The sequence below is a fragment of the Pan paniscus genome, chromosome 10, assembly GCF_029289425.2.
Source record: "Pan paniscus chromosome 10, NHGRI_mPanPan1-v2.0_pri, whole genome shotgun sequence".
Classification (NCBI taxonomy): Eukaryota; Metazoa; Chordata; class Mammalia; order Primates; family Hominidae; genus Pan; species Pan paniscus.
In genome coordinates, this window is record NC_073259.2 from 129,850,319 (window position 1) to 129,864,547 (window position 14,229).

The window sequence follows — 14,229 nt, forward strand, 5'->3', positions numbered from 1 at the left end:
CTTGAGCCCACTTGCCCAGCTCCTGAGATCTTACCAGGAGGCTGCTGATCACCAGCTTCATGTTTTTCCTATCTATAGGGAGATTGCCTTTCCCTGGCACTGGGTGTGGCCAATTATTATTTAAGAGAGACAGTTAACAACCACCTGACCATTACCTGATGGTAACCTGACATTCCTGGTTGGAGGGGGCCCTGTTTATATCTGATTAGCTACCTACTCTAACTCTCTAACATCACAGACGGTAGGGCCCATAGGTAATTTTTTGTATTAAATACATGTAACAAAGTTTACAGATGCTTTAAGGGGACAGAGGGAGTTTATATCTTAACACTGCAGGCAATCTTAAATAGAACATTAAGTCTCCCATTCTTTTGTTTTTTTTGGGGACAGAGTCTCCCTCTGTCGCTCAGGCTGGAGTGCAATGGCACGATCTCAGCTCACTGCAACCTCCACTTCCTGGGTTCAAGCAATTCTCCTACCTCAGCCTCCCAAGCAGCTGGGACTACAGGTGTGTGCCACCACACCCTGGTAATTTTTGTATTTTTAGTAGAGATGGAGTTTCACCATGTTGGCCAAACTGGTCTCGAACTCCTGGCCTCAAGTGATCCATCTGTCTCGGCCTCCCCAAGTGCTGGGATTACAGGCGGGAGCCACCACGCCTGGCCAAGTCTCCCGTTCTTAAAGTCCTTCCATTAACATCCCACCAGAAATTTCACATCACATGGGAAGAGTTTAGAAGACAGACAGGTTGCCCTGGGCTGAGTGGTCAGGGAAGGAGGGGGAGACTCAGCTGGAGCTTGAAGCACAGGTGGGACTCAGGGAGAAAGATGAGGAGGTGCAGAGGCATTTGCAGGGCCGGGGAAGACGCTCAAGAGACCAAGCTCCCCCTGCCTCCCTGGTGTCATAAGGGCTTCCAGAGGCAGCGCGTGCTGTGGGCAGCCCTCAGCCTGGTTTGCTGCTCTGTGAGGTGAGGGTGGGATGGCTGTGCCTGGTTCTCACGCCCGCACCCCTCCCGGGGGCTGTTTCCTTGCACAGGGTGACTGACGAAGTCTTCAACTTCCTGCTGGTGTGGTATTACTGCACCCTGACCATTCGGGAGAGCATTCTCATCAGCAACGGCTCAAGGTACCTGGGGGCCTGGCTTTGTGGGGAGCACAAGAGGAGTTAAAGGGAAATGTCACGAGGGGCGTCAGATGGGGGCCGACACCCTCAGGCTGCATTCCTCTCCTCCTTGGGGGTTGCTCTGTGACTGTTCAGATCCAGGAAGGAGGAAAGCTGATGCTGTTGATGCGGCAGCTCTTGTTTATGATCAGCCTCTTGCTTATGAGCAATAGAAGACCTAACTCAGACTGGCTCAACACAATAAGAAACATATTTTCTCATAAAAAGAAGTGAGCGGCATGGCACGGTGGCTCACGCCTGTAATCCTAGCACTTTGGGAGGCCGAGGGGGGCAGATCACGAGGTCAGGAGATGGAGACCAGTCTGGCCAACATAGTGAAATCCTGTCTCTACTAAAAATACAAAAAATTAGCCGGGTGTGGTCCCAGCTACTCAGAAGGCTGAGGCAGAATAGCGTGAACCCAGGAGGCAGAGGTTGCAGTGAGCTGAGATCGCACCATTGCACTCCAGCCCAGGGACAATGCAGGACTCTGTCTCAAAAAAAAAAAAAAAAAAGAGGTGACCCATTGTTCTGCCTTCAGTTAAGTCTTGATCCAAGTGCTCTCCGTCTCTCACTTCTGCCTTCTGTGTTGTGTTTATCTCAGGCTGCTATTGGGGCACCCAGCAACTCCAGGCTCATGTCACTATTTATAGCATTCCCAGCAAACGGAGCACATTCCTCTCTTCCAAGACTCTCACTGGGTCGCACTGGCTATGTCCAGGTGCAGAATGGATCATGTACCTATCCCTGAACCAGTCACTGTTGCCAGGGATTGCAGTGCTGTGACTGGCCAGGCTTGAGCCTCACACCCACCCTGATAGCCGTCACTGGGAGCGGAGAAGCTGAGTGTCAGGAGAGGAATGGTTCCTCAGAGGAAAACTGGGAGACTGTTACTAGGAGGATGGACGGGTTTTGGTGACGAGTGGGTGGGTGGTCTTCTCCGGGGAGATAGAGGGGAGAGTGGACAGGTGAAGAGGATATTAGGCCAAACCTGCCCCACCAGAGAGATGATGCTGGGGAGGACAGAGGCCGGGCTAGGAGTGTGGACTCCTGGGTTCCGGTCCCAGTGCAGTCACTGAGCAGCCCTGTGACCCTGGGCAAGCCATGTATCCTCTTTGGACTGTTTCAGAGTCCCACGGGGGAGTGGGTGTGTCACAGTGGTGCTGAGTGAGTCCAGGCAAGACTGGGGGTTCCCTTGGCCCCCATCTCTGAAGGGCTCTGAGTGCGAGAAGCCCTGTTGTTTTCTCTCAGTCTCCTTCCTGCCCTGCCTGCCTCTAAGCTGAGTCTTGAGACCCAGTTAAAACCCATGACTTGCCACCTGGAGGACCTATTTTCCAAAGGTCTAATTCCTTTTGGGGGTGGCCATTGGAACCTCGGCATGCCTTTTTTTTTTTTTTTTTTTTTTTTAAGACGAAGTCTTGCTCTGTCGCCCAGGCTGGAGTGCAGTGGCACAATCTCGGCTCACTGCAACCTCCGCCTCCCGGGTTCACGCCATTCTCCTGCCTCAGCCTCTTGAGTAGCTGGGACTACAGGCGCCCGCCACCACATCCGGCTAATTTTTTGTATTTTTAATAGAGATGGGGTTTCACTGTGTTAGCCAGGATGGTCTCGATCTCCTGACCTCGTGATCCGCCCACCTCAGCCTCCCAAAGTGCTGGGATTACAGGCGTGAGCCACTGCGCCTGGCCGAGATGGAGTCTTGTTCTGTGGCCTAGACTGGAGTGCAGTGGCACCATCTCAGCTCACTGCAACCTCTGCCTCCCCGTTGAAGCGATTCTTCTGTCTCAGCCTCCCGAGTAGCTAGGATCACAGGTGCGCGCCACCACGCCCAGCTAATTTTTGTATTTTTAGTAGAGACTGGGTTTCATCATGTTGGCCAGGCTGGTCTCAAACTCCTGACCTCAAGTGATCTGCCCTCCTTGGCCTCCCAAAGTGTTGGGATTACAGGTGTGAGCCACCGCGCCCTGGCAACGTGCCATTCTGGTTCCTGTTCTTTCCTGAAACAAAAAGTAACAAGCTCCTGCTTCCTCCTTCCTCCTGGGAACTAGTGAGGAACACCCAGGAGCTGCGCAGCCCCCACCGCCTAATGTGCCACCTTCCCACTTGTTTGCCTTGTGGTTTCTTATGGCAGGTCCCTGCCCTACACTGAACATAGAGCCTGGAGGTAAGGAGAGCCCCCCTCCTGCCTGGCCTCCTGAGGGCAACAGGAAGTTTCACGAATGCAGCCTTGTAGCACACAGCCATTTAGAAAACATCAGTGTGTAGGCCAGGCATGGTGGCTCACGCCTGTAATCCCAGCATTTTGGGAGGCAGAGGTGGGCGGATCACTGGAGCCCAGGAGTTCAAGACCAGCCTGGGCAACAAAATAAGACTTCATCTTTACCAAAAAAAAAAAAAAAAAAATTAGCTGGGCATGGTGGTGTGTGCCTGTAGTCCCAGCTAATTAAAAAATTAACCAGGCATGGGCCGGGCGCGGTGGCTCATGCCTGTAATGCCAGCACTTTGGGAGGCCAAGGCGGGTGGATCACCTGAGGTCAGGAGTTTGAGACCAGCCTGACCAACATGGGGAAACCCCATCTCTCCTAAAAATAGAAAATTAGCCGGGCGTGGTGGTGCATGCCTGTAATCCCAGCTACTCAGGAAGGCTGAGGCAGGAGAATTGCTTGAACCCGGGAGGCTGAGGTTGCGGTGAGCCGAGATCATGCCACTGCACTCCAGCCTGGGCAACAAGAGTGAAACTCGGTCTAAAAAAAAATTAGCCAGGCATGGTGGTGTACACCTGTAGTCCTAGCTACTCAGGAGGCTGAGGTGGGAGGATTGTATGAGCCCAGGAGGTTGAGGCCACTGCACTCCAGCCTAGGCAAGTGAGACCCTGACAAAAAGAAAAAGTGCTCCGGGGCATGTGATGCCTCTAGCAATCATTAACACTTTAGTAAGAGTTACTCTGGGCAGCTTTTTATTCTAATGTGACGCTGTGGATGGGGGGTGACCAGAGAGATGGGAGCAGCACTGAATGGAGGTCTCTGCAAGTGTGGGCCTCTCCAGCAAAACAGAGAGGGCTGCTAACAGGGCAAAAATGGACTTCCAAAGCCAGCCTCCCTTGCCTAACAGTTTAGCAGGAGCTGTTCAGAGTTCCTGGAGTTCACTCTCTGACAGGAGAGCAGGGATGGTTGTCCCTGAGCTTGCAATTCAAAGCTTCGTGTGAGTCTGCTCTACCCTCCATCTGCCATTCATCAGACATTTATTGAGTGTCTCTTAAGTACCAAACACTGAACTAAGGACTCCAAGATAACTTATACTCTGCCTCCTGGGAGCACCCACAGAGGTTTTTTTCTTTTCTTTCTTTTCTTTTCTTTTTTTTTTTTTTTTGAGACAGAGTCGTGCTCTGTCGCTTAGGCTGGAGTGCAGTGGTGTGTTCTTGGCTCACTGCAGCCTCCGCCTTCTGGGTTCAAGCAATTTTCCTGCCTCAGCCTCCCAAGTAGCTGGGATTAGAGGTGCACACCACCATGCCTAGCTAATTTTTGTATTTTTAGTAGAGATGGGGTTTCACCGTGCTGGCCAGGCTGATCTTGAACTCCTGACCTCAGGTGATCTGCTCACCTCGGCCTTCCGAAGTGCTGGGATTAGAGGCATGAGCCACCGTGCCCAGCCCCGAGTTTTTTTTACTAAGGACCTTTTATGGCATATATGGTTCAAGGAATTTGAGGTTGCAATGGAACCATTCCTCCAGGCCTGTCTCCCCTTGGTGGTCTGAGGCAGGCATTTGAATGGGCAAGTGGAGTCTGGAATGGGGCCTCTGGGCCCAAATAGATGCGTTATCTTCTATTTAGGTTAGTCTAAAAGTATTTGTGTTTTGCAGTCATTTTTTGCACCAACCTAATAGAAGGACTACAGGAGCTGGGGCCAGCTTGTCGGGGAGGGAGCAAGGCAGGTGGGCTAAATCCGAGTGACTCAAACTTGTGACTCATCTTCCGCATCTGTTGGAGATTTAGCCTCCGCCCTCCTCCAGCTCCTCCTCAGGGCTGATTGATCCTGGGGGCAGGCAAGGGAGATGCCTTGGAGGCCTCCCCTCCTGCTTGGTTCTTTACCAGGGAGTAGCTCAGAAGCCCTTGCAGGAGAGCCTGTGTGGAGGCGGTGGGAGGTGAGACTGGGATGAACTCTAGTTTCTCATCCCTGAAGCATCCACTCACTCGGGGCTGGTGCGCGCTGTCAACACCCCACAGTCTTTGCTGAAGTGACCCAAACCGAAGTTCTGCGGTGAGGAAGGGTCCTGGGGCCATCACGGCATTCTAGAGACGGCGTCGCTGAACCCTACGGGCCTCCTGGGGGCCTGCTGCCCTGTTTTGTCTGATGGAGGCGCTTTTGTCCAGTTCTGGCTGCACCTGAGATTTGAATTGGGACAGGAGGTGTGGTCAGGGGAGCAGGTAGGGGTGGGGACTTCCTCATCGAGATATGAAGCCACCCTCGGTTTGTGTCTGGTGCCTGCCAAGTGAGATGCCACTCATCAGCTCAGCATAATAAGCAAGTCAGCTTCTCTTGTAAACTTGAAAATGATGGAAAACCATCCCATAGGGACTAAACCTGAAGGGGTCTTATGGGCGCATGTAACTGGGAATTTCCATTCAAGGAGGTCAGGAGGGCTCAGGAGGTGTTCATGGCCCGGCTCCAGCTCCCTGTTCTGTTTTCCCCTGCGATGGCCCCCAGCGGCCCCCAGGCAGGCCTCCCACCAGCAGTAACCCCTGGGCTGACAGACCTCCCTCCACCCCAGTTGGAATCTTGACACAGACTTCTGATTGGCCAGGCTTCAGTGACCTACTGATCTCTGAGAGCCAGTCACTGTTGCCAGAGGACTGCAGAGGGTCCTGATTGGTTGGCTGGGGGTCATGTGCTTGGGTATAAGACTGTGGTCTATCCCAGCCACCCAGACTGAGTGTGGGGGTGAGGTGGTTCCCCACAGGGGCAAAGCAGAGGCCACCCAATGAGGATGGGCTGTGATCAGCAACTGGGCAAAACAGCCGATGTCTATTACAGTTAGTTCTGGGCCAGAATGAGTAATGACTCGGTGATCATGTTTGGTTTTCTAGGGAGCCAGCCTAGGTGCCTGCCTCCAACTGGCTTTTCTAGGAGGGATCCTCAGTGGAGAAGCCATTCCCCACTGTCTAGATGGCCCAAGGCACAGAGCCAGGAACGGCCTGGGGTTCACAGTGGCTGGTGCACATATCTCCTGCACACTCACAGCCATGTTAATGTGTCCTGAAGGGAGAAGTCTACCCTTGCAATTTCCAGATATCGGGACATGCTGTCCCTACGTCTGGCCATTGATGCACCTGCTCCTCCTGGAGCTCATAAAATAAAAAAAGGCCGTGAGCTCCTGCAAGGTTTCTTTTTTGTTTTGTTTTGTTTGAGATGGAGTCTCGCTCTGTCGCCCAGGCTGGAGTGCAGTGGTGCGATCTCGGCTCACTGCGAGCTCCGCGTCCCGGGTTCACGCCATTCTCCTGCCTCAACCTCCCGAGTAGCTGGGACTACAGGTGCCTGCCACCACGCCCGGCTAATTTTTGTATTTTTTAGTAGAGACGGGGTTTCACTATGTTAGCCAGGATGGTCTCGATCTCCTGACCTCGTGATCTGCCCGCCTCGGCCTCCCAAAGTGCTGGGATTACAGGCGTGAGCCACCGCGCCCAGCTGCCCCTGCAAGCTTTAACTTCTGTGGTGAAATGAGCCCAGAGAGTGACTGCAAATGGGTGTAGGTTTCTTTCTGCAATGATAAAAAGGTTTTAAAATAGATTCTGGTGACAGTTGCACAACTCTGTGAATATACTAAAAACCACTCAGTTGTACACTTTCAATGAGTGAATTGTATGGTATCTGAATTACATCACAATAAAATGGCTATATAAACACATGTGCACACAACCAGCCCAGAGCCCTGGGGTGTGCAGATGGACGCCTGGGCTTGTGAATGCCGGGCCAGGGAAGGAGCGATTTCTAGCCTCACCCGATGTCACTGAGCTGTGTTTATTGGTGGCATCTGTCAGAGCTGGGCTCTGGGCACGGCGAGCTGTGAAATGAAAAGCTGCTGCTCAGTCAGGCTTGTTGCCTGGAGTCTGTGTCTGCCTCAGGCTGCTCCTAGACAGAGGGCATTTTTCAGGGGAGCTTTGGGAGCAGGACAAAGGAGTGTGGCGCCCGCCAAGTGCTGAGGGCTGACGTGGCTCTGCAGAGCTCTGGGAGGTTGCAGAGAGACCTCCTGGTTGCTCTTCAAGCTGGAAGTTGGGGGATCTGGCCAACTGCCTTTGCTGTCAGAAATTTGGAGCCCAGGGGCTTCTTAGACTCTGACAGGCAAGACTAGGATACATGAGTGGAGGTGGGGGTTTTCTGGGGACAAAGAAGTAGATGGACATCTCACCCTGTCCCCATGACCGCACGTGGCACCTGCAACAATCTCCTGTCACCTCTGTGCTGGTGGCATCCAGATTAGCTGCTGCTTTCACCAGCCACACCTCCCAGGCATCATTCATGTCAACATTTATTGAGTGCCTGTTGTTTACCTGGTGCTGTTAGTGCTGTGAACACAGAGCTGCATAAAACCTTGCCCCTCAGCATAACTCCTGGGGAACACACAGGCTGTTGCTTGAAAAGCCAATTTATGTCCAGAACTGTTGCATGGGCCGTCAAGGGAAGAGCGATGGTTTAGATCCAGTCTCGTTCTTACGATGTGCGTATGCGAGACCCTGCCTGGAAAAAAAAGAGAAAGCACGTGGGTGTGTGTGTGTGGACCCATTTCCCTGCCCAGTCCCAAGAGAGTTCTGGAGGGATGAAGGTTAATGACTGTTCCCACGAGCATCCCCAGCCTCCACCTCCCAGTCCTGGGGAGGAGGGAGTTGGCTGCTCCTGGGTGCATTTGGCAAGTTGCTGCCATGTGTTTGGACTAGAGGAGCCTGGGGAGGCCAGCCAAGGCCTGAGACACACTCTGGGATGTTGAAGGTTACAGGGTTGAGGGGTCCAACTCCTTTTTTCCTAGGCTGCCCCTGATGCTGGGGGTGGGGGGTGACAATCAGGCTCTACCCAACTGTGGATCAAGAGCCCCCAGCTGGGCCGGGTGCAGTGACTCATGCCTGTAATCCCAGCACTTTGGGAGGCCGAGGCAGGTGGATCCCCTGAGGTCAGGAGTTCGAGACCAGCTTGGCCAACCTGTTGAAATCCTGTCTCTACTAAAAATACAAAAATTAGCTGGGTGTGGTGGCAGGCGCCTGTAGTCGCAGCTACTCGGGAGACTGAGGCAGGAGAATTGCCTGAACCCAGGAGGCGGAGGTTGTAGTGAGCCAAGAATGTGCCATTGCACTCCAGCCTGGGCAATAGAGCAAGACTGTCTCAAAAAAAAAAAAAAAAAAAAGCAAAAAAACCCCCCAAAAAACCCAGCTGGGGGAGTGCTGAGTTCTGGAAACAGAGTTCCCATAGCCTCTGGACTGGATAGATGAAGTCCAGGGCTGGGCAAGGGCCTCCTGTCACTGAGATGACAGGAGATGGGCCTGGGGCATGTGGCTCCTGGGGAGAAGCTGCCTCGGAGATGGTGTGAGGTGCCGCATGTGGCATCCATCAGCCTCTGCTTCTGTACAGGGCAATGTCATAGCTGCAGTCCTGTGTAAGAATGTCTGGCCAGGCACAGTGGGTCACGACTATAATCCTAGCACTTTGGAAGGCCAAGGCAAGAGGATTGCTTGAGCCCAGGAATTTGAGACCAGTCGGGGCAACATAGCAAGACCCTGTCTCTAAAAAAAAAAAAAATTTAGCTGGGCGTGGTGGCGCACGCCTGTGATCCCAGCTACTCAGGAGGCTGAGGTGGGAGAATTGCTTGACCTGGGAGGTCAGGGCTGCAGTGAGCCATGATTGCACCACTGCACTCCAGACAGGGTGACAGAGTGAGACCCTGCCTGGAAAAGAGAAAACGTGTGTGTGTGTGTTTGTGTGTGTGTGTGTGTGTGTGTGTACATGCATGCTTATTCAACACATTTATTGAGCAGCTGCTTGGAACCCAGGGTCACAGATAGACTGGTGAACAATAGAGACAAGACCCCTGCTCAATCTAGAGGTGACATAGGGGTGGGAAAGGGGGCAGATCACAGGAAGAAAGGCACATAATTGCAGACAGTGATCCGTGCCATGAAGGAGATGAAGTGGGGCAGTGTGATCCGAGTGGGGCCATCAGGCTGGTTCAGATAAGGCGGTCAGGAGGCCTTTGTGAGGTGACAGCTAGTCTGAAGCTTGCACTTGGACAAGGAGCCAGGCACGTCAGGTCTTGGAGCAGAGAGAGCAGCAAGTCCGAAGGCCCTGGGTGAGCCCGCTGGGTGTAGCTGTAGGAAGTACCGCCCGCCGAGTGTCCTAAGCCACAGAGTGTATTTCCTCACAGTTTGGTGGCTGGAAGTCTAGGATGGAGGTACTGGCGGGGCTGGTTTCTCCTGAGACCATTCTCTGTGGCTCACAGATGGCATCTCCCCGTGTGTCCTCATGTGGCCTTTTCTCTGTGCACAAACAGCCCTGGCGTCTCTCCCCTTCTTGCAGAGACACCAGTCACACTGGACTAGAGCCCACCAGTGTGACCTTGTTTTACCTCAGTTCCCTCTTCAAAGGCCCTGTCTTCAAATACAGTCACGGACGTTCTAAGGTGCTGGGGGGCTCAGCTTCAGTGCAGGAATTGGAGCCACTATTCAGTCTGTAGCAGGCCCTGAGGTGGCAGCAGGCAGGCTTGGCGGGTTCTAGGAGAGCCCACATTCCTGGAGGGCCTGCGTGCTGGGGAGAAGACCTGGTGGGGAGGACAGGAGCCATGCCTGGAGCGCCCGCGTGCTGGGGAGAGGACCAGGTGGGGAGGACAGGAGTGAGGCTTGAAGGCGGGTGAGGCTAGGGGTGTGCTCTGAGGGTTGCTGGAAACCACTGGAAGCCCAAGTGGGAGTCCAGGCTAATCTGCAGCTGGTTTGTGTGGGATGGTGCAGCCCTGTGGGACAGAGAGAAGGGCACGGTCAGGGTTCCAGTCCGTTTCTTACTCCAAGAAGCCGTCTCTGAGTGCAGAGTAACCCCTGCTGCATAGGTGGGGCCTCAGCGAGACACATGCCTGCGTTGCTCTCCCCTCCTGAGCACTTTCCGTTCTCTCCCTCTCCCGAGAATTAAAGGCTGGTGGGTGTCTCACCACTACGTCTCCACATTCCTGTCCGGAGTGATGCTGACCTGGTGAGTAGCCCCTCGCTGGGCCCCTCCAGCCTCCCAGGGAGTAGAGCCTGGGGCCCGGGAATGGGGAGGGGGCTGATCCAGACAGCGGTGGGGGGTGTGCTCCAGGGCCAACTTGGGAAAGAAAGTATGAGCCTGCAGCTGCGCCGGGCTGCGCGGGCCCCACCCAGCCCGTGAGGGGTTCTCCAGGGAATGGTTTCGGGTGTCCCTGGCCAGGGCAGAGGTAGCGGGGCTGCAAGGCTGGAGGGAGCGAGTGAGGCTGGGCACTGAAGGAGACTGCGGAGGACAGAGGGGTCACAGGGAGTTAGCGCTTCTGCACGGCCATGTGGACTCCTGTGCTTCTAGAAAGGAAGATGGGATGACCTCGCCCAGCCCCAGGGATAGAAGGGCGGAAGTCTGGACCTCAGTTTGACTTTATACACCTTTTCGCCTCTTCTGGTTGGAATGGAGTTGGGGCGGGGAGGAATGTCTCATTTCATAGTGGGCCCCACCTTTGTTTTTTCCTACCTTCTCTCCAGGCCTAATGGACCCATTTATCAGAAGTTTCGCAACCAGTTCTTAGCATTTTCCATTTTTCAGAGTGAGTGACTGTTGCCTGGATTTGGGGGAAGGGACATGGTTTTCTGAGACTTTCACCAAGGGAGGGCCCCAGCTGACATCAATCAGTGCTTGCCTGTGTGGCAGGGAGACCAGACTGGGGGAGAGGGTCCCAGAAATCCAGAAGGAGAGCTGTCCCCGCCCCAGGTCAGCTCCACCCACCTCCCAGCCACCAGCACTGCCTGCTCCTTCCCCAGGCTGGAACCCTGCCAACTGTGACCTTTGGGAACTGAGTAGCATTGGGGATACCAGCCTTTTTTCCAGTCCTAAATAAGTCCTCCAAATGGAAATATATATTATTTTTCTCATCTGAAAATTGCTCTGGATTTGTATACAATGAGCTGGTCCCAAGGGTTGCCTCTGGGGAAGGGGGCTTGAATGCTTGGGGACAGGGAGAGTGTTTTACTTTTCACCAACCTGTTTGTTCCCTTTAAATTTTATCCCATGTGTGTATTGCCTTTCTTTCCCTTTCTTTCTTTCCCTTTCTTTCTTTCCCTTTCTTTCTTTCTCTTTCTTTCTTTCTCTTCTTTTTCTTTCTTTCTCTTTCTCTCTCTCTCTCTTTCTCTCTCTCTCTCTTTCTCTCTCTCTCTTTCTTTCTTTCTGACAGAGTCTTGCTCTGTTGCCCAGGCTGGAGTGCAGTGGTGCGATCTTGGCTCACTGCAACCTCCGCCTCCTGGGTTCAAACGATTCTTCTGCCTCAGCCTCCCGGGTAGCTGGGACTACAGGTGCGCGCCACCACGCCCAGCTAATTTTTTTTAATAAAGATGAGATTTCACCATGTTGGTCAGGGTGGTCTGGAACTCCTGACCTCAGGTGGTCCACCCACCTCTGCCACCCAAAGTGTTGGGATTACAGGCATGAGCCACCACGCTGTACCGTTTCTTTCTTTCTTTTTTTTTTTTTTTTTTTTGAGATGGAGTTTCTGTCTGTCACCCAGGCTGGAGTGCGGTGTTGTGATCTCGGCTCACTGCAACCTCCACCTCCCGGTTCAAGCGATTCTCCTGCCAAGTAGCTGGGATTACAGGTGCCTGCCACCATGCCTGGTTAGTTTTTGTATTTTGGTAGAGATGAGATTTCACCAGTTGGCCAGGCTGGTCTTGAACTCCTGGCCTCAAGGGATCTGCCTGCCTTGGCTTCCCAAAGTGTTGGGATTACAGGCATGAGCCACCACGCCTGGCTGTATTGACTTTTCAGATACTACAACCTACATTTTAAATTAAAACCTGCTTGCAAACAAATACAAATGTATAAAGCCAAGAATGGAAATTGTATATCAGCCCACCCTAGAGGTGACGTTAATTAAGATCTATGTCCTCTCAAAAGTTTTTATTCATAAATAGGTATATACATGTGTGTATTACATTATGTATATTTTACAAGTATGGGACCTTTCTGTACATAGAGCTTTACTATTATAACCTGCCTTTTGAATTTTTAACAGTTTATCATGGCTATTTTTCATGTCATTACCACCTCATTTTTAGCAACAACGAAGTATCCCATTGGATGGAACTCTGTCTTGTGTCTTAGCATTGCACAGAGCTCCCAACATAGCACTGGCATAGCTTGCATTCCAGCAAGCATCTATTGAGTGTCTACTGCATGGAAAATTCCAGAAGTTTCAAATCTAGTTGGGGCTTAGATGGGTCCTCACATACCTGTGTTCTCTCTGTGTTCTGGATAAGGGCTAAAGCAGGTTCAGACCAGAGTGTGTGTGTCTGTTTGTGGTGTGTGGGCGTGGGAGAGGGTTGTAACCAGGGCACCCTTTCTGCCTCTGCCCAGTAAAGACCCGTCAGCCTGTGCTTGGGGCAGAGAGGAGGTGTGGCCCTGTCTTCCGGGGACACCAGGCCCTGAGCCCAGGTGCTGTGCTCCCCCTGCAGGCTGCGTCCAGTTCCTGCAATATTATTACCAGAGGGGCTGCCTCTACCGGCTGCGGGCCCTGGGGGAGAGGAACCACCTGGATCTCACAGTGGGTGAGTAGCTGGGCCTGGGTTGGAGCGGGGGCAGGCACTGGACCTGCCAGCTCCCCACACCGGGAGTGCAGCCCTGCGAGCACCTGCCATACAGCGGAGCCAGGCCGCTGCCCTTTATCCGAAGCGCCTTCTAGAATTCATCCTGGATTCTGTTTCAGCTGCCAAGTGCCAGGCCAGCTGCATACCAGGCCCCGAGGGCAGGGCCTCTGTCTCAGCCTCTGGAAGTGTCTATTTTTTTGTGTGTGTTCTAGAATACACACACACACACACACACAAATTAGCCATTTGTGTGTAACATGTCTACATACCAACACGTATAAGTATATAAATGCATGTACACGGGGGAGACGTGCTTCACTCTGAAGCCATAGGGGTGCCGGTCAGAAAAGTGAGGAGACCCCTCATTGAGAATTTCAGGGGAAACTGTTTTTAATACAACTCTGCTATCTTTTTTTTTTTTTTTTTTTTTTGAGACGGAGTCTCACTCTTGCCCAGGCTGCATTGCAGTGGCACGATCTCTATTCACTGCAACCTCCGCCTCCCGGGTTCAAGTGATTCTCCCGCCTCAGCCTCCTGAGTAGCTGGGATTACAGGCATGTGCCACCACGCCCGGCTAATTTTTGTATTTTTAGTAGAAATGGGGTTTCACCATGTTGGCCAGGCTGGTCTCAAACTGCTGGCCTCAAGTGATCTGCCCACCTTGGCCTCCCAACGTGCTGGGATTATAGGCGTGGGCCACTGCACCTGGCCAACTCTGCTGTCTTTTGACATAGTCATTTCCATCAAATTACTCTCCTAAGTAGGTCCTCCTGTCTCAAGACTCGATAGAACTAATGCATGTGAAAATTCATTATAAAATGCAAAACCCTGTGCAGATTAAAGAAATTAGTAACAACATAGCGCCCAGTGTCTGTGTGTTGTCACCTGGCTCTTGGTGGCTTGAAGAGAGAGAGCAGTCAGGCCGGGTGACAGGGCTGCTATTGTCATAGTGAATGCCCACCCAGCTATGACAGGTGAGGGCTGACCCCCCGCATGTGTGACTGTCCCTGGCTCATCTTAGGGTGACTGGTGTGGCTGGGGGTGGGCGTCTGGTGGAGCTGTGGGGGCAGCAGAGCCCCTCAGCGGGTCCTTTTTCTTCCCTCCTCTCCACAGAAGGGTTCCAGTCCTGGATGTGGCGGGGCCTCACCTTTCTCCTGCCCTTCCTCTTCTGTGGCCATGTGAGTCCCCCTGGAGTTTGTGGGTATCTCCTGTCTGGGCTGACCCCCAGGAACAGAAGGTCTTC

General features: G+C 53.0%; 1 protein-coding gene across 3 annotated transcripts in view; it reads left to right on the plus strand.

Moving 5' to 3' along the window:
• Positions 1–14,229, plus strand: part of TMEM120B (transmembrane protein 120B) — a 71,227-nt gene that overhangs the window by 49,752 nt on the left and 7,246 nt on the right. For all 3 annotated transcript variants that reach the window (XM_034934683.4, XM_063593740.1, XM_034934684.3), the window contains 5 exons: positions 1,036–1,125; positions 10,315–10,380; positions 10,896–10,957; positions 12,855–12,947; positions 14,100–14,164. In XM_034934683.4, coding sequence (XP_034790574.1) covers positions 1,036–1,125; positions 10,315–10,380; positions 10,896–10,957; positions 12,855–12,947; positions 14,100–14,164 — 376 coding nt within the window. The remainder of the gene's footprint in view (positions 1–1,035; positions 1,126–10,314; positions 10,381–10,895; positions 10,958–12,854; positions 12,948–14,099; positions 14,165–14,229) is intronic.